Source organism: Eptesicus fuscus, chromosome 12 (assembly GCF_027574615.1).
Source record: "Eptesicus fuscus isolate TK198812 chromosome 12, DD_ASM_mEF_20220401, whole genome shotgun sequence".
Taxonomy (NCBI): Eukaryota; Metazoa; Chordata; class Mammalia; order Chiroptera; family Vespertilionidae; genus Eptesicus; species Eptesicus fuscus.
Genome location: NC_072484.1, coordinates 57,229,059 through 57,249,894, shown reverse-complemented (window position 1 = coordinate 57,249,894; position 20,836 = coordinate 57,229,059). Strand labels below are relative to the sequence as shown.

Here is a 20,836-nt window from a genome sequence, read left to right as displayed (position 1 = left end):
GAACAGATAATTTGGCTACTATGATACAATGAAGTTGTACCAAGGTATATTAAGCCTGATATTTATAGCAGTAAGTAAATATATATCTATTGGGCTCAATACATCCAGAGAAAACTTTATAATAAATTATATACTATTTAATTGTATACTAAATGCTTCTACATTATTTTATTTTTTGGTAATAAAGAACTGTGAAGTTTTAGATAGATTCTTTTGCATCCTTACAATTTCTGCTTTTATTATCTTTGGCAAATTTCTAAGGGATTTTCAAACTTTGATCATTGAAAAACCAGAGACAATAAGTACATTTTGTTTTTCTCTTGCCTTAGTCAAAAATAAAAAAATAACACTATTATGAGTAGTATTTATTCATCATTTGCCATGTGAATGGCACTGTTCTAAGCCCTTCTCATATATTGACCACTAACCCATAACCATCCTTTGAAAGGTAGGTACTGTTATTACGATTAGGAAATGAGTAGCTGACCCAAGGCCACATGCTAATGAGGAAACACAGTCACATAGTGTAATTCTAGCAGAACTGGAACTCAGAGAGCAGCCCGGCTGTGTGTTTCTTCTGCTCCACCATGCTGTAGACAGCTCCAGAGCAGCGGCTCTCCGCCTTTGTCCTGCACACAGGAGGGTTGGGAAGCATGCTGTAGGATCATTGGGTCACCATGACAGAATCTACAGAGAGAGGGTGGGAGGCAGGGGCAGTTTGGAGAATTATCCTAGCCTCACACATTCATTTATAACAGCTCCATAATTTCTACAAAGGAAGATTTAGGGGAAAGTGGATGTAAGGCAAGGAGTGAAGCTATATTTGCTAACACTTCACATAAAGTTGAAGAAAATATTTATCTCAAAGAGGAAGGGTGATGGTAAGGAAATAAAGATAAACCCCCCACTACAACCACCTTTGCACTGTCATTGGAACCGCCCCGCCCCCATGAGAATCATTTGGGAATTATACATGTTGGACATAGAGCTGTGTTGGGGAAATGATATAAACAAAAAGTCCAGTACTCTACTCATAAAAAACGATGAGTTACTTCAATGCTATACACTTCAATCACATATTGAGCCTCTAAAGCCCTGTGGATCAGGCTATCACATGGTAGAACTCACATCTTTTTCTCCTGAGGTGTGGCCACTCTATCCCCAGGCATCAACTGCTGAAAAATCACCCAGTTAGAAATCTGAGGTTTCAAGTGTTTAAATTCAGGCCTGGGAATTTCACTACATCTCATCAATCTCATCTGCTAAGAAACAATTACAGTACCCTCCTCACCCTCCCACCTGCACAGCAGGCAGTGACCATCAAGTGAACTCTCTCCAAACTACAGTACAGATAAGTTTCTTTTAAGGTGCTAACTTTCTCAGAAATAGTTCCATAATTTAAACGAAAATGCCTAACAAAGTCGCTAATGGTGGAACTGAAGACATCAGCCAGGCAGAAGTTTGAGCGATCCTACCCCTTAGTCTATTCAGTGTAGAGATTGTACATACCAGCTTGCTTCTCCCCTCACCCCCCACCCCTGACCATATCTCCTCTACTTAACACACAAGGCCCTTAGCTGCATATTTTTAGTGAGGTCAAAGGACATGTATGTGTCAAGAAGGAGCTGAGCTTCTTTTTCTTGTTAGAGAAGATACATTACAGTTTAGTGGAATTGAGTACATACCTGAAGTTAATATCTATTGAACTGCGCTTGAGCTGCATATTTTGTAGAAAAATCTGAAGCAACTAGTTAGGTTTGCAGCATTGGAACTATGAATTTAGCCATATTTCTCTTAATATTCTTATGGATGGCTCTCTTTTCCTTAGATGTGAGGTGGGCACAGATAGCTGGTCTCAATGCAATGACACACCTGTGAAGTTTGCTCGTTTCCCAGTCACTGGATTGTTAGAAGGTCGTTCTTATATATTCCGAGTTCGGGCTGTGAATAAAACTGGAATAGGTCTACCATCTCGTGTTTCTGAGCCTGCAGCTGCTCTGGATCCAGCTGAGAAAGCAAGACTTAGAAGTAAGCATTTTTCATTTTCTAGAATCTTTCTGAATCTTCTTTTTAATAGAACTACAGATCTCATTGCAAAGTTATTCCTCCCCCTTCCACTAGAGGGAACAGAGAATAAGAAATCCTTTATTGATCAGAAAATCCTTATGGTGGGAAGCGGGACTGAGGAGCATGAGAACAAAAAAGTATTTGTTTTTTGACTCATCTATTCACTATTAATATCTCAGTACAGTGAGTTTCTCTATATTAAAAAAAAACAACAACATTATATCTGATCTATACTTGAGTTTCCTTATAGACAATCAAAAATAATCTGTCCATACAGTTAGCCTCCAAGTATCGATGTCAAAACTACGATACATGAATTATGTTCTGCATTTGTTTCATGGGAACCCATATGGCACCCTCAATAAAAGGAACCATAAACTTGCATTAAAAGAATTGTTGTAAATTAACATTTCCCTCTATACCAGATTTCTCAACCTTGGTCCTGTTGACATTTTAGGCCAGATAATTCTGTGTTATGGGGGTCTACACTGTACATTATAGGATGTTAGCAGTGTCCTGGCCTCTACTTACTACAGGCCAATAGCGCTCCCCCACCCGCTCTGCCCCTTGTGACAAAATTATCTCCAGACATTACCAAATGTCTCTGGGGAGCAAACTCACCTTAGATGAGGACTTCTGGTCTGTGGTTTATTTTCAGTTTTGTTGTTGTTGTTAATCCTCACCCAAGGATATTTTTCCATTGATTTTAGAGAGAATGGAAGGGAGAGGGAGAGACAGAGAGAAACATTGATGTGAGAGAGACACATCAATTGGTTGCCTCCTGCACGCACCCCAATCAGGGCCCGGGAACCTGCAACCAAGGTTAGTGCCCTTGACCGGGAATCGAACCTGGGACCCTTCAGTCCACAGGCCGATGCTGTATTCACTGAGCCAAACTGACTAGGGCTGCAGTGTTATATATATTTTTTTACCTTAAGTACATGTAGTGGTATCATAAAAATCTAAGTAAAATCATGCTACTTTTTCTAATCACACTACTTGATAGCTCTCTGATCATTTTCCACCTAACACCCAGCTTCCATCTCTCTTTCCTAATTCCATCTCATACATTCATTTACTCTTTTTCTATAAATTCCAATAAAAAATAAGATTTATTTGAGCTGAAAATAAGTTACACTGTTTATTACCTTTCTGTTTTTGCACAAAATCTGGTCAAAAGTCCTTTGATTAAAGCAGGAGTTGAATCATTTTCTCTTTATGGTATCTGTGGGATCACAGACATGAATTTCCTCATCTCATCCATTTCCCCCACTCAGGATCTAAGCTGGTTTCCTTTGTGGACAACAGTTTTTGAATGCAACGGCAAGAAATTGTTTTTGTTGAGCTTTACTGCAGCATCAGCGCCCCTCTCCTCTTTCATCTTTGTTATGACAGATAAATAGCTACTGGGCTAGCAATTGTTCCGGAAAGGTTCTCCCTTAAGAAGGTATCAGAGAGCCTACATGTTTCAGGAGATCTATATGGAACAGTAATTGAACACAGGTTATTTACCTCCCTGTGTAAATACAATTCTAGAAATGTCAACTCAGTTCAGGCAGGTTCCAAGCTCCAGCAGATTGTGAATTCTTCAAGGACACAATACTGTATATTGTGCTCAGTAAGATTCTTTAGAACAATACATAAGTCAACTAGTAACAAACCCAATTGTGACTGACCTGGCCAGTTAATCAGTTTATAAGTGCAGTTGAAACTGCTCTTGTGAATGTTTGGGATTTTCATTTTTATCTCTGTTCAGGTCACCCTTCAGCACCCTGGACTGGACAGATCATTGTCACTGAAGAGGAACCTAGAGGTAAAAGCTACATTTTCCTCAAATACTATTGCCAATGTTTTGCTTTGCTGGTTAGCTGTAGTGGATGGTACACTGCATATTAAGATGTTTTGGAAAGAACATTCTGAAATATTTGGATATCATAAACTAACTTATATTGTCAAGAGAAGCACTTTTCCTAAAACGTTTTATTGAGATATAATTGACATACACTAAACTACATTTCTATAGAATGTACAATTTGACAACATTTTTTTCAGCTGTGTTCACCTGTGAAACCATCACCATGATCCGAATAATGAGCATATTCATCACCCCTAAAATTTTCTCACATCCCTTTGTAATACTTCACTTTCATTCCTTCCCCATCTCTAGGCCATCACTGATTTGCTTTCTGTAACTGTAGTTTGCATTGCCCACAATTTTAGATAAATGGAATCATACTCATTTTTGTCTTATTTCCTTTACTCAGCATAATTATTTTTAGTTTTATTCATGTTGATGTTTGTATCAATTCATTTCAGTTTACCCATTCACCATTGAAAGTTTCTATGAAAAGCCTTGTGAAGTGTTTGTGTGGACATATGCTTTCATTTCTCTTGGACAAATACCTATGAGTTGAATGGACAGGTCATATGGTATGTGCTGCGCCAGCACGGCCTAGGGCAGTGATGGGCAACCTTTTGAGCTTGGTGTGTCAAACTTCGCCAAAAAACTGAGCATAACTCAGGTAGTGTGTCACTTTGAGGAAAAAACATTATTTCACAAATGTTTCATCCTCAGGAGCAGCAAATGTTTCATCCTCGGCATGCAGCCGCCTCAGCGGCCACGTGTCATCAGAAATGGCTATGCGTGTCAGTGCTGACACGCGTGTCATAGGTTCGCCATCACTGGCCTAGGGTGAACCTGAGGAGGGGCGGTGAAGGATTGAAGAAAAGGCAGACAAGAGAATACAGCTAGGGCTCCTTGGACTTCCCGTGCCGGGATGAGGACACAAAAGACACAGCCTGCAAGCCGATGCTTTATTTTATAGTCTGATTAAAACAAGGGTAGATTAACATGTATACAAATGTTCTTGTTTTGGCAACACTTGCTGCACCTCCCACAACCCATTAGCTACTTAGGAAGGAATTAGGGAGGGCTACAAGGTCAGGCTTAATTATGCTAGGAGAGCTCTGCCCTCCAGGCTGGGACTTGTTTGTGGCCCTGCCACAGGTCAGCCGAGGCTTGACCCTAGAGCTGCTCCCTACAATGGTAGGTTTATGTTTAATTTTTAAGACACTGCTGACTGTTTTCCAAAATAGTTGTACCATTTTACATTCCCATCAGTAGTTTCTCTATGGGAGTTCCCCAGTTTCTCCACATTGTCACCAGTACTTGGCATGCAGTCTTTTAAACTTTAGACATTCTAGTAGTGTATAGTGGTGTTTTATATAATAGTGGTATTTCATAGTGTGGGTGCATAGTGGTTTCAATTTGCATTTCTCTAGTAACATGGAATTTGATTGCATGTTTGTGGATCTACTTCTGCAATCTCTATTGGTAAATTTTATTTTCTCTTTTATGTAGCTTTATAAGACTTATGGGTGTGTGTTGTTTTTTTTAAGTTTCATAGTTTTGAAGTCAGATAGTATAAGTCCTCTAATCTCCCCCCACTCCCCAAAGTTTATTTGGCTATTCTAAGTATTTGCATTTTTATGTAAAATTTAAAACCAGCTTATACATTTCTACAAAAATCTGCTGGGATTCCAATTGTCTTTTATATTCTTAACTAGAGGCCCGATGCACGAAATTCGTGCAAGAGTAGGCCTTCCTTCCCTCGGCTGCCAGCACTGGCTTCCCTCTGACACCTGGTACCCGGGCTTCCCTCGAAGCCCCGGCTTTGTCCAGAAGGTCATCCGGAAGGATGTCTGGTCTAATTAGCATATTATGCTTTTATTATTATAGATGGTTTTCTATCTACTTGTTCTATCAATTATTACAGAGAGGAAGGGAGAGGGATAGAGAGTTAGAAACATCGACCAGCTGCCTCCTGCACACCCCCTACTGGGGATGTGCCCGCAACCAAGGTACATGCCCTTGACCGGAATCGAACCTGGGACCCTTCAGTCCGCAGGCCGACGCTCTAGCTACTGAGCCAAACCGGTTTCGGCTGTTCTATCAATTATTGATAGTAATGAAATCTCTGACTAAATGATGTATTTATCAGTTTCTTCTTTTAGTTCTACAAGGTTTGCTTCATGTGTTTCGATGCTGTTATGAGATGTGTAAACATTTTTATTGTTATATTCTTTTATGAATTGACCACTTTATTATTATGAAGTAAGTCCCTTTATCCTTAGTAATGTGTTTTTTCCTTCTTGGAAATCTACTTTGCCTGGTAATATAACCTTTCGATTTTATATTGATTAGTTTTAGCATGGCATATGATTTTCATCCTTTTAACTTATGTGTGTGTTTATATTTAAATCATGTTTCTTGTAGGCAGTATAAAAAAGCTAGATCTATGCAATCTGGTAATCTTTGCCTTTTCATTGGGGTGTTTGAACCATTTACATTTTGTGTGATTACTGATATGATTTGACTTAAACCTACCATCTTGCTATTTGTTTTCTGTTTATTCCATCTGTTTGTTTCCTTTTTCATCTTTTTCTACTTTCTTTTGTATTAAGTATTTTTTATTATTCCATTTTCTGTATTATCTTATTAGCTATAATTCTTTTTTTTTTACTTTATAATAGTTTGGAATTTATACTATACATTGTATCACAACCTATCTTCAAATAATATTATATTACTTCACAAGTAGTATAAGAACTTTCAATGATATTATTTCATTTTCCCTCTGAACCATGGTGCTATTGTTATCATACGTTTTATTTGTGTATTTATTTTAAACCATACAATACAATGTTATTATTTTTGTTCAAATCATAGCTTATCTTTCAAAAAGACTTAAAAAGTAAGAAAAATGTTTTCAATATTCACTCATTTTTACCATTTCTGTTGCTCATTCCTTTGTATAGATCTGGATTTCCATCTGATATGACTTTCTACCTAAGGCATTTTCTTTAATATTTTTTTGTAGTGCTGGCTTGATGGTTATGACTTATTTTATTTTTTCTTTGTTGAGTCTCTATTTCATCTTCATTTTAAAATATGTCTTCACTGTGTGTAGGATTCTGATTGACAGTTTTTTAAAAATATATTTTTATTGATTTCAGAGAAGAAGGAAGAGGGAGAGAAAGATAGAAACATCAATGATGAGAGAGAATCATTGATTGGCTGCCTCCTGCATGCCCCCCACTGGGGATTGAACCCACAACCAGGGCATGTGCCCTGACCTGAATCGAACTGTGTCCTCCTGGTTCATAGGTTGACACTCAACCACTGAGCCACACTGGCTGGGCATCCTTTTCTTCATTGGTGTTTGACCTGCTGTGAATTCCAGCCAGTGCTTTCATTTTTAAATCTTTGAATTTGTGTATAATTTTAATATTTTTCATATTTTTAATTAACATGTTCAATCTTTATCTTCTTGGACATATGGAATATATTTATAATACCTTTTTTTAATGTCCTTGTCTACTAATTCTATCATCTGTGACATTATCTGGTTTTGTTTTTATTGATTGATTTTTTTTGTACTCATTATGGTTTGTATTTTCTTGCTTCTTTGCATACTTGATTTTTTTTTTTTTTATGAGATGCCAGACATTTTGAATTTAGTGTTTGGTGATGGATATTTTTGTATTTTTATAAATACTCTTAAGCTTTGTTCTGGGGAAGTAATCCTTTCAAGGCTTGCTTTTGTTGAGTGTAATCAGAGAAGCCTTTAGTCTAGTAATTTGGCCTCACTACAGAGGAAATGCCCTCCTGAGTACTGTCCCGGATGCCCCATGAATTAGGAGATTTCCATTCTGGCTGGTGGGAACATGAATTCTCTCAGGCCCAACGTGAGCTTTGAAGATTGTTCACTTCAATTCTTTTGTGTGGATTTCTCACATGTATGAGCTGATCAGCACTCACGTGAGCACTCCAGAGGGACCCTCTGCAGATCTCTGAAGCCTCCCTCTCTGGGCAGCCCTTTCCTCCAGTGTTCATCCCTATGATTCTACCTGTGGATCCCTTACCCTCCTGGGAAGTCCAGCTTCTCCTCCACCAGGGAGACTGCCAGGCCCTACCTGGGCTCCTCTTCGTGAGCTGCTGCCTTGAAACTCTCTCCACACAGCAAGCTAGGACTATGGCAGGACTCACCTAATTGTTTCCTATCTATAGGGAATCATGGTCCTACGCTGACTAATATGTCCTATGCTGTAAACAATCATTTCATATATTTTGCTCAGTATTGTAGTTGTTTCACATGGAGGGATCACTTTGATGTCAAGAACCATGGAGGGTCTAAGTTTACTCTACTTATGAGCTAATGTTTCCTATTAGTTTCACAGATTCTGGCAAGAGACATGCGACTCCTGGGTAAGAGACAAAGGACTCTTCTACTCACAGCACTGCAGACAGCATGAGCTTCCTATTCTCACTGGCTTCCCTTGCCCCTCCCCACCAACCCTACAGGGTTATGTCAGCTGAGAAACCTTACACTTAGGAAACCACAATCTTATTAGGGGGTGTCTACCAAACCTAACCAAACTTTCTCTGGAGAAATATATCACCTTTTGTTATCCTGGCCAGAAAACAGTCAACTAACTCTTTGCCCTAGAGCCGTGGTTGGCAAACTGCGGCTCTCGAGCCACATGCGGCTCTTTGGCCCCTTGAGTGTGGCTCTTCCACAAAATACCACGGCCTGGGCGAGTCTATTTTGAAGAAGTGGCGTTAGAAGAAGTTTAAGTTTAAAATATTTGGCTCTCAAAAGAAATTTCAATTGTTGTACTGTTGATATTTGGCTCTGTTGACTAATGAGTTTGCTGACCACTGCCCTAGAGGATATGCTATGTCTATATTCCAAGGTTGTTTGCTAATCAAACATCCTTTAAAAGATATTCTATTAAAAAAAGCTGAAAGAAGTTGTGCCCCACCCTGTACTGTAATAACTGTATTGTGTCAGGTGGGTACTAGGAAGAGGGATCACTTTGTAAACTATATAAATGTCTAACCATATGTTGTACACTGAAACTAATATATATGTCAATTGTAATTTAAAGAATTAGAAAACTTTAATCAATCAATCAATTGCATTAGAAAACGATTATTCCACTCCTTTTGGTAAAAATATAAAAGATAACTTGTGTCATTGCAACTGTTTTTTAGGACTAATAAAGAAATTAAAATTGTCAAGCAAAGAAAGTAACATTGTGGCTTTGAATTAGGAATGACTGTTTTAGGAGGAATTTTAGAAAGAAGGTACTTCTTACAAAGCAGTAACTAAGTCTTCCTTCAGCGATAGAGAAACATCTGTGCCTGAGTGTCCTGGGTTTCCCAGAGTGTGTGCCCTCACTTTCCTTGTTGTTTTTCAGAGGGTATTGTTCCTGGACCTCCCACAGACCTCTCCGTCACTGAGGCCACCCAGAGTTACGTGGTGCTGAGCTGGAAACCCCCTGGCCAGCGTGGCCATGAGGGCATCCTGTACTTTGTGGAAAAGGTAAGACTCTGGGATCAGCATTATTACCTCATGCCACTTCTGAAGACTTCTTTTAAAAGCAGAGATTAAATTTTCATTTTGTCCTGCACTCTTTAAAACTTTATAAACTGTGAACAGCCTCCACAGAAATATATCTATCACACAGAACTTTGCTGCAAAGTTGAGGGGATTTCTGGACCCTAAGGCTCATCCATAGGCTTCTAAGAGGTCCACGGACCCGAAATCATGATCCCTTTATGAAGAGAGATGTTCCTGAAACTGCAGATTTCCTGTGTGACACTGTTTTCCGGAGACGTTCTCTGCCTCCCTTGCTCTAGTAATGGCTTTTCACCTCTCTGCCCCTTGTCCCTCTGCAGTAGGGAATGAGCATCAGCGAGGGTAGATGTGTGAGAGGAGTAGAAGTTAAAATACTTTCTAATGGCTGAGAGAGTTGAAGACAGAAAGTCCTCATATGCTGCCACACATTTGAGCAGCACTACTCTATGTGCAGTTTGTAGGATGGGGTCAGAGTTTAAAAAACAACATAACATATTGGCTGGTTCTTTCCCTCAAATATCTTACAAATATATTGTACTTATGTTAGAAAGGGCAGCATACAATGAAGGCCTAAAATGAGTGAAATCCTGAGAATTGTTTGTGAATCTATCATATGCTCATACTTGAGGAGAGTTCTAGAAAGTATTTATGCCCAGAAAATGGAGAAGAGCCAATACCTGCACGGGCTATTATTTGGGGAGCTTGCCCCAGCTGCAAAGGCAGATACGTAGGAGACCTTGCCAAGCACAGGGCCATGAGTGGAAGAAGTTCTTGGCCAACAGGATAATTGCTACTAGGAAAGAGTGTGTAAAGAGAATTTGACTAAAATGAGGTTTAACTCTTATAGATCATTGGTGGAATGTGAATTGGTCCAACCACTAGGGAAAACAATATAAAAGTTCCTCAAAAAATTAAAAATAAGTCTACTGTCTATCCAGCAACCCCACTTCTGGGTATATGGAAACAGGATTTAAAGGAAGCCCCAGGCAAAGAAATCAGATACTGGCTACATTTAAAGGTAAATCCCATAGATAAGGATACTAACTTCACAAGTAGTGCTGGAGGTGACTCAATGTCTTAAAAAAATACATAGCATGGGGGTGGCAGGAGGAGGGAGATGGAGAAAACACATCAAAGCAAAACAGGATTTTGATGAGATATATACACTTCCATGTTTATTGCAGCATTATTTACAATAGCCAAGATATGGAAACAACCTAAATGCCCATCGGTGAATAAAATGATGTGGTGGTACAGATACACAATGGAATATTATTCAGCCACGAGAAAGGAGGATATTCTCCCATTTGCAACAATGTGGATGGACCTTGAGGACATTATGCTAAGGGAGATAGGTCAGACAGAAAGCCAAGTACTGTATGATATCACTTATATGTGGACTCTAAAAAAGTAACCTGTTAAAAACAGAGTAATATTGTGGTTACCAGGTGATGGGAAGGGGGCATAAGAGCGATGGTGTTTAAAGGTTCAAACTTGTAACGAATAGTAAGTAAGCCATAGAGATCTAATGTACAGTATCATGAACATAGATAATAATATTATACCATAATTATGCAATGTGATAAATATTGCTATATTGGCAACTATATTACAATATACAAATGTTGTACACCTTAAATTTACACAATGGTATAAGTCAAATTTATTCAATAAAAAAATAAACATAATAAATAAATTAAAAAGGTTCAAAATCCATTTGTTAGAAAAGTTTTGATTAAGATATAATTTTTAAAATGAAATAAAAATAAGTTTATATTATATATAAGAATATTTACATTTTTATTGGCAGCTCTGAACCATTTTTTAGAACAATCAATGAAACAAGCGTTTATACTTTTTTGTATATTTTATTATTTTACAATACAGTATTATTAACTACAGTCACCATGTTGTACATTACCTGACATTTATTTTATAACTGGAAATTTGTATCTTTTGAACTTCTTTACCCATTTTGCACAACTCTCCACACCTATCTTCTGGCAACCACCAATCTGTTTTCTGTATCATTGAGCTCAGTTTTTGGGAGGGTTGTTAGGTATTATTGTTTTTTTGTTTGCTTGTTTTTAGGTTCTACATGTGAGATCATACAGTATTTGTCCTTGAGAGAAAATTTTATAAAATTGTACAATAGCTTGATAAGATATTATTTACTTTACAATTTATTTTCATAGCGGAATCATAGAAAATATATTTTTTTGCAAAAATATTGTGGAGCTCAATTAATTTTCCTAAAAGCCTCTATCTTTTATCTTAATGCTATTCTGATAATTTAATTTCACAACTCCAATTAGGTCACCTTTCCTGACTATTATTATAAGAGAATAAATAAATACAGCTATAGATATATAGGTATATACAAATTATGTAAAATCATAAAATTGATATATAAACATCTTTATGGCTTTTTGATTATTTCAAATCAGTGGCTCTTGAGAAAATTGTACTGGAGCTTAAAATGCTAGGGTCTGTGGTTTCCCTTTATTAATTACTTTTCTTTGATCAGGACGTTTAGCTCAGCCTTTAAGGAGGATGCCTCACTTCCTTCTTATCCCTAGCAAATATTTTTTTCTTTTAACGGAGAGCAAGAATAGGATGATAAATTCACCTCCTGTTGTATTTAATACACACCCTCACTGAATCTGTTTTAAGTGCTCCACAGGAAGAGAGTTCTGAATAAGCACTGTGACAGCAATTACAATCTTTCCTATAGGAATCACATAGTATCAACCTAGTACTGACACAGTTTGTCCCCAAGTCAGTTGGCTTCTGTTGAACATGTCCTCCGGTCACATAAACTAATTTCTCCACCAAAGTCTGTAACTTCCCTAAGTTTCGCTCATCGTCATTTGATTATAACATTAAAGGAGGAGGAAAATGTATTCCTGGCCTGGGGCCACTGTCTCCGTGGAATTTGTAGGTTTTCATGTCTGTGTCGGTTTTCTCCGGGTACTCCAGTTTCCTGCCACATCTCAGAGATTCATGTGAGATGAATTGGTGTGTCTGAAGTGTCCCAGTCTGAGTGAGTGTGGGGGGCTGTGAGTGGCCCTGTGATGGAATGGTGTCCTGTCCAGGGTACCTTCCTGCCTCGTGTCTTGAGCTGCCAAGACAGTGTCAGGTCGCCCACAACCCCGAACTGGAATAAGCAGGTTGGAAAAGCATTGTCTTACTTGTTTTTATTAATCATTCTTAAATCTGTGTATAGCTCACATTTATTTCAGTGTTTAATATTAGATGTGTTTTAGGTCTTTATTTAGAAATTTGGTGGGATTTTTTGTGACAGAAATATGCTGTAGAAATGTAATTCTTGTTTGTATCAATTAGCCTGTGATAAAATTGTTTTAATTATACATCCTTTAGCCTAAAGTTGCAGTTTCCAAGAACCTATCGGCAACGTTAAGTGAAGACTCACCGTGTAGCCCGAGTAGAGAGGCTTGTACGGGCACAGGTGGCACTTTCAAAAAGTCAGAGATGTTCAGGTGTTGGGGGAGCAGCACCGGTCCCGGGGCACATTCACAGAACTATCCACCTGCCAGATCCTCTGAGCTGAGTCTCAGATTATTTCTGATAACTGCTTCTCATACATTGACCTCTCAAAGGGAAATGCTCCCGTGCTCTTGTTCTGTGCAAATGTCCATCTCCAGAATGTTCAGGCCCACAGCAGAGCTGCCTCTTTGGCTATCGCCATGCCTGCACGTCTCCGTGGAGCTTTTTACCTGGGATTTGCATGCACATAAAGCGCTTGCCTGCCATGGCCACAGGCTTAACATCAGTTACAGCATGTCCCTAAGCCCTGAAATGGTTGAAAATGAGGGGTTTATTAGCAAGGGAATCGGATGACTCGGTCTCTAGGGCTCCCAGCCTCCCTGTGCTACTGTGGTCTTTTCCTCGGGTGTCTTATGTCTTGAGCTCTTCCTCTCATTCCCCTGTCAAAATCTAGTCATGTCAGAGACAGGGACAGCCTCACTCAATAGCTGTTTCTACCAGCAGGAATGTTGCTCAGGACCAGGCACAGTTTATAGCACTGCACGCCTGTCAACCCACTTAATCCTTATGGTAGCCCTCAGAGGGAGATACTTTTATTTTCATCATGCTCATTTTGTAGATGAGGAAAGGCACCCGTGGGGTAGAGAATTGGCCCAAGGTCACACAGTTAGTAAGAGGCAGAGCTAGGATTTGAACCCCGCAGTCTGACAGGTTCATAGGTACCAGTGATGGGCAACCTTTTGAGCTTGGTGTGTCAAACTTCGCAAAAAAACTGAGCATAACTCGGGTAGTGTGTCACTTTGAGGAAAAAACATTATTTCGCAAATGTTTCATCCTCAGGAGCAGCAAACGTTTCATCCTCGGCATGCGGCCGCCTCAGCGGCCGCGTGTCAACAGAAATGGCTACGCGTGTCAGTGCTGACACGCGTGTCATAGGTTCGCCATCACTGATATATACCCAACTATTACACACTGCTGCTTTTAAACCTCCCCAAGCCTAAGTCCTCCCCTCAGAAAAACTTTGATAATCACACACTACCCCCACAACGCCTACTTCAGAGCATAGTTTAGAGGATTGAAGAATGACAATGGTGAATAAAGCTCTTAGCACAGTGAAAGGCAGCTATTATTTTTATTGTGAAAGTATAAATGACTGATAATTGCTTCTGTATTCCCCAGAGGAGAGTATGTCAAAATGAATAAAAGCCATAAAGTAACAGATTAAAAGTATGGGAGAATTTTATTCCTCAGTGGGCAGCAGATCGACTGTTTAGGGGGAGTTTACACTCTCTACCCTCCCCCACACAAATGACATCATGGAAGGCACTGCAAGGATTTTAGAGGTTACCTTGTCAATTCAAGTATCAGGAAATAGATACATAGCACTGAGATGCCCTGCCGAGAGTCCCCATTTATTCCTGCTGTGCTTTCAATGGGTCTCACTGTTCTGGCTGCAGTGTGACATGGAAACAGAAAACTGGCAGCGGGTGAACACAGAGCTCCCTGTGAAGTCTCCCCGTTTCGCTCTGTTCGACCTGACTGAGGGGAAATCCTACCGGTTCCGTGTCCGTTGTTCTAATTCAGCAGGAGTTGGTGAGCCCTCAGAGGCAACGGAAGTGACTGTGGTTGGAGACAAACTTGGTAAGTGTAGAGCTTGGTTGAACAACTATAAACTTGTTTATTTTACTTCAAGAGAAAATTCCAACGCAAAAATTTTATTAGAATATACATATTACGAAGTAGAAGTGGTGACATCTTTCTTTTCTATTATAAATTTAATTGATGACTATATTTGATGGATACATTTTTAAATTTATTATTATGTATTATCAAATTTTGAAAGTAAATTTCTTCAGGAGTTTCAACAGTATTGATAAGGTATTTTCTCTGGAGTGGGTTGGTGTGTTCCTGGGTATTTGGTTTATCATTATTCTCTCAACCTAATAGGTTTATTAGTTTTAACAATCCTATATAATAAAAGGGTAATATGCAAATCAACTGAACAGCGGAATGACTGGTCACTATGACGTGCACTGACCACCAGGGGGAAGACGCTCAATGCAGGAGCTGTCTCCTGGTGGTCAGTCAGCCACAAGCCCGGCTGACGGCTGGCGAGCGCAGTGGCAGTGGCTGGAGCCCCTCCCGCCTCCATGTTAGGCCGTCAGTCGTACATGGGACATCCCCTGAGGGCTCCCGGACTGCTAAAGGGCGCAGGCCGGGCTGAGAAATCCCTGCCCGCTCAATGCAGGGCCTCTAGTATATTATAAAATAAAGCAACCATTTATTTGATATGATTACTTATATAAAATTTATGTGTGTGTGTTTGTTCGTATGTGTTAAGAATGAATTTTTAAAAATCACCTTGAGTTCATCATTATTTTTCTCTTTTCTCAGATATCCCCAAGGCTCCAGGCAACATCATCCCAAGCAGAAATACGGACACTTCAGTGGTAGTTTCATGGGAGGAATCCAAAGACGCTAAGGAGCTGGTTGGCTACTACATAGAGTCCAGTGTTGTTGGCTCTGGCAAGTGGGAGCCCTGCAACAACAACCCAGTGAAGGGCCCACGGTAACGGCACTCTGTATCTGATAGGCTCTAGCTGACACAAATTACCCAGGGATTTTAAACGAACAGAAGAAAACATCAAACTCTGACCACCAACATGATTACACTCAGTGCTAATGAGACATAAATAACCAAACCAAGGACACTCAGAGTATTTCACCAACACTTTGCTTCTAATGTGAGGATGGTTATTTTTCTTGCTCTCAAATAATTTATCAACCAGCTTTACAAGTTGATGATGAATTCTGGCCTGCACCCACAATCTGGGCCTCCTTTGACTTAGGACCAATCTGAGAGGAGAATTCCACCCACAAAATTGTCAAACAAGCTTGTCAGGCAGCTCCTTCTTTGACCACTTACTTCTAAGTCCAAGGACGCCCCCACCAGTTGAGTTGCTTCTTTTCTAAAACTTGAGAGAATAGAGACAAACCAATTAATGGGAGAAGGCAATGTGTTTTACAAGGGATTCATTGCGCTTGTTTGCTCATTTCACTTTTACTCTGCATTCCCAGCATTTTCCTGGGACTATTTAGAAACATTCATGGAGGAAAGCCTGCCTTTCTGGAAACTGACGGGAGCTTCTTAAGGACAGGCACCATCTTTTATTCGTCATTGTATCCATAGCACCCAGCTTAGTGTCTGGAACGCTGACGTGCTCAGTAAATGTTCGCTGAACTGAGCGGACCTAAGGGTTGGCCTAAATTTAGCATTGGTGTAAATCATAGCTGCCTTTGTTAAATATTTCAACATGCAAATAGTGATAGAGTCGTGTTATTTCCTCTGGTTCCAGCCCTTAGAATGGATTAAAATGTTACAGTGATTAGGCCTCGTGAACCTAGGCCCGGGTGAGGCCACGTGCCCCTGGGTCTGGGAGAGGCCAAGCGTCCCTGGGTCCGGGTGAGACCATGCGTCCCTGGATCCGGATGAGGCCTCGTGCACCTAGGCCCGGGTGAGCCCAAGTGGCCCTGGGTCTGGGAGAGGCCAAGCCTCCCTGGGTCCGGGAGAGACCATGTGTCCCTGGATCCAGGTGAGGCCTTGTGCAACTAAGCCCGGGTGAGGCCACGTGCCCCTGGGTCTGGGAGAGGCCAAGTGTCCTTGGGTACGGGTGAAGCCAGATCCTGGGTCCGGGTGAGGCCGTGCGCCCCTGGATCCATCCGGGTGAGGCTGGGTCCCAGGCCCGGGTGAGACCACGCGCCCCTTGGGTATGGGTGAGGCCACGTGCCCCTTAGTCCAGGTGACGCCGTGCCCCTGGGATCGGCCGAGACCAAACCAGAGGGAGTCAGACCTCCATTACCACCATTTGTCCACCATCCAGAGCTGAGGGGTCAGTGCTGACATGTACACATAAGGAACAACTGGACATCGAAATTGGGTCTCAAGAGAACTGTTGGTCCAGGGGGAAGCTCGCTACAGATTGATTCATTTGCCTGTCAGCATAAATATTATTGCTCGTCTCACATTCAGTTCTTATTAGTATATATCTAGTGACATTTGATCTCGTTCATCTAGAGGAAATGATGAACAACATAGACTGAGGAACAAGAACAGAACCAGAAGCAAGGAGGCATCGATCGGACTATCGGGCCTCAGAGGGAGGATACGGGAGGGTAAGGGGAGGGTGGGGGGAGGGGGAGAGTTCAACCAAAGGACCTGTATGCATGCATATAAGCCTATCCAACGGTTAAGTTCAACAGGGGATTGGGGCATGCGTGGGGAGAGGGGTGGGATGGGAATGGGGGGATGAGGACAAATATGTGACACCTTAATCAATAAAGAAATTAAAAAAAAAATGTTACAGTGATTCATGAAACAGCTTTTTATAACCATAATAGCTATTAAAGAGTGAGGTTGTTTTGTGTGAAACTGCCCATGAATTCACACCTTGTTATTGAATTTTTATATCTAACTGGCAATTCTGGAGCCAATTTTTCACCTTACTTTCAAATTCAAGTAAAATGTCTCAAGTAATTGTACCTTCCCTGGCATGCAGAAAGGCAGGGCATAGGCCCCAGCGATGAGGAGCCACCTATACTTATGACTATAAGTATGCACCTGAAATAGCCGTTAATAATATTATTTATGCCACCTATTATTTATTAAATGCCTCTTATATGCAGGCCCTGTAATAGGTACTTTAAATACTTTATGGACAATATTTGCACAAAATTATTATGTAGATATAATTATCCCCATTTTACTGATGAGCACACAGAGGCTTAGAAAGGTTAAAGGACTTATGCAGGGGAATACCAGGACTCCTCATTGTTTGACAGAGTTTAGAAAATTGCCTTAACTGTCTTCTTGTCTAAAGCACATGTTACCTGCATCTCTCTACATCTTTTTCTTCCTTTTAAAAAAATGAATCGTGCCCTAGACAGTTTGGCTCAGTGGATAGAGAGTGTCAGCCTGCAAACCAAAGGATCCTGGGTTCGAATCCTATCCGGGGCTTGTACCTTGGTTGCACGCTTCTCCCTGGCCCAGGCCCTGGTTGGGGCTCGTTCAGGAGGCAACATATCCATGTGTTTCTCTCTGTCTTTCCCTCTCTCTCCCGCTCTCTTAAAAGACCAATGGAAAAATATCCGTGAGTGAGGATTAACAACAACAACAACAAATGAATCCTTTTCATAAAGCCAGATCATTCGTTAAGTTACCAATCATCTTCTCTAATTTTCCTCCTACGAAAGTTTTTTGAAACTTCCTTTCCTTTCAGATTTACGTGCCATGGATTGGCGACTGGTCAAAGTTATATTTTCCGGGTCAGAGCAGTTAATGCAGCTGGACTTAGTGAATATTCACAGGATTCAGAAGCAATTGAAGTAAAAGCTGCTATTGGTAAGTTCCTTGTGCATAACTTTGCTAAGGAAAAAATGATTTTTTCTAAGTTATAAAGGCAGATGCCACCCTTTCCAGAAATTGTTTAAAGCTTCTAATATTGCTCCATGATTCCACCCTCAAGTGATCATTTTCTCTGACTCCAGGTGACATCTAACCTTCCATAGCTGTCATTTTACAGATCTTCACCACCTATCCAGATTCTGTGCATCTGTAGCCTTTTCATCTTCACAAGTCCAAGTTTCCTCAGATATTTCCCATTGTGGGAAACTCCATTCTAACTTCGTGCTCATCACGGGAATGTGAAGGGCCATCCAATTCCATGAAGTGGTATATCACCCATAACACAGACCATCTTGTACCTAAAAGCCATTTCATCTGCAACACAGCCTGGCTTATTTTCACTAACAGCACATTAGCATGCCTTTTATAAACGCCTCTAAAATTCCTGCAAAGACACATGTGGTGGCTTAATCATGTTTCATCTCTGCTTGCAAAGTAACCAACAGAATAAAACCAGTAACAAAGTAATTCGATGTATGTACATGATGTACCTCGCAATCTTAGATGGCATGGGGAATGGACCCTGAAATTTCAGAGCAATCAAAATGAAGTTTGTCACATAGTAACACATTTAAAGAGAAAGATCATTAAATATAATTTGTCTTCAGTTAGTGTTCCATATTACTTTTTAATATTCCTTGTAATATGGATAATAATGAACATGTTGCTTTGAGGTTGAGAGGTACAGACCATTAATATTTCACTAATGTGCATCATTCTGTTATAAAATCAGGATCTTTAATGTTACGTCTCTTGTGTACTTTATGGTTCTTTTCCCCCATTCTGTTGAATAATACGACTTATATCTTCCAAGAAATATCTGAGATTTGCTTTCTCTTGTGTATACTTGGGTTCTGCAAATTTAAAATTGTTCCTGTTCTGTCTGTAGTGTTTTGTTCTCATTTCTTCTTTTTCCAGAATATGGAGAATTGAAATATTTCCTTGGTGTACATTATGTGAAATATATGCTCTCCATATTTCTGACAAATACAAGTGACTTCCGTTAAACCGAGATTGTTTTTGTTCTGTCTGTGGTCCTAATGTTTTTCTCTTTGTTCTATTAAGTAAAAGCAGTTTACATTGTGTCTGGGCTTAAAGTGTTTCTGTTGTTATCTGGCGATTGTAGGGGGAGGAGTGTCTCCAGATGTGTGGCCTGAGCTGAATGATGCACCTGGTGGACTAACAGACTCCAGGGGAGGCATGCATGAAACCTCCCAGCCAGCCTTTAAGAAAGATGCTTTACTTGATAGCAAACTTAGCAAACCTTCACTACCCAGTAGCTCTCACAACCTGGGCCAAAAAGAAGTGAGTAAAGTAAGTGAAACAGTTCAGGAAGAGCTTACCCCACCACCACAGAAAGCAGCTCTTAAGGGGAAAAGTAAGTCTGATGATCCAAAAAAGAAGAAGAAAATAGGTGAGAGTTCAAAGAGTAAAAATGTTCCATCTGTCTCCATCAGCGTCCTCACCTCTCATTGTCTAGATCACATTCCTCCATCTGTGTTCACTTTCATCCATGTTTATTCTTAATTTTATGTTTTCAGCTATTTATTTGCAATACTTTTGTAATCTTTTATGGGTTCACTTTTATACATAATTCATTGTGCTTAATGATAATAGCATATTTAAAGTAAATTATACAGTCCTTTTAGGTTTCTGAGGCAGATACACCCCGGGCCTCATTTTGCTAAGGGAGTTAGAGATGAGAGCTGGAAGGATTTGATCATAATAGCTTTGTGAGGTTCTTTGCAACAGTCTTACTTAGTACATGCATACGAAAAGGATTTCACAAAGAAGGGAGATTTTACCAGGATCAGAGTTATCAACTTCTGTTGTTCATCCTCAGGTTTTCAAATTACCCTTCACATCTAATTAAAATAGGTAAAAGTAACATTACTCTTTGAATTTCCATGAACAGTTTAACAGGGTATTATAATCACATATACTAGTAGCTATGTTCTCTGATATATGACCCACATTTCCAGTGCTGATTTATTTAAGACTATTTATCAGTAAGTTAAGGATTTTCTGATTAAGATAATTGGTACTTGTGACATATATTCTAGGAGACAATGTTTTTTTAATAAAATGAAAATGAAATAATAAGCATGTAATGATACATTAAAACATGCCTCTCATCTATCCCCTATTTCTAACCACCCCTCCCTCCCAACTTCTGTCAAGGCTTCTATTTTTTTTTTTTTTTTTTTTACATTTTTATCTGTCCCTTCAACTCAGTGTAAGATGGGACATTCTTGTTTAACGCTGCTCTGAAATAGGGAGAGAGTGCTCTTTTGTGAAATGTAAAGAATGAAGGAGGTTGGGGGTTGGAGAGAGAGAAACAAATGTATTTTATATTTTAAATATTTACTGTTCTGAG

General features: G+C 39.9%; 1 protein-coding gene across 2 annotated transcripts in view; it reads left to right on the top strand.

The window, feature by feature from the left end:
- MYOM1 (myomesin 1) overlaps window positions 1-20,836 on the top strand; it is a 122,231-nt gene that overhangs the window by 53,312 nt on the left and 48,083 nt on the right. Inside the window, exons 11-17 of one of the 2 annotated variants that reach the window (XM_028139252.2) lie at window positions 1,829-2,028; window positions 3,824-3,880; window positions 9,331-9,455; window positions 14,456-14,639; window positions 15,393-15,567; window positions 18,275-18,396; window positions 19,586-19,873. In XM_028139252.2, coding sequence (XP_027995053.2) covers window positions 1,829-2,028; window positions 3,824-3,880; window positions 9,331-9,455; window positions 14,456-14,639; window positions 15,393-15,567; window positions 18,275-18,396; window positions 19,586-19,873 — 1,151 coding nt within the window. The remainder of the gene's footprint in view (window positions 1-1,828; window positions 2,029-3,823; window positions 3,881-9,330; window positions 9,456-14,455; window positions 14,640-15,392; window positions 15,568-18,274; window positions 18,397-19,585; window positions 19,874-20,836) is intronic. The other variant, XM_008160048.3, reaches the window with a different exon arrangement.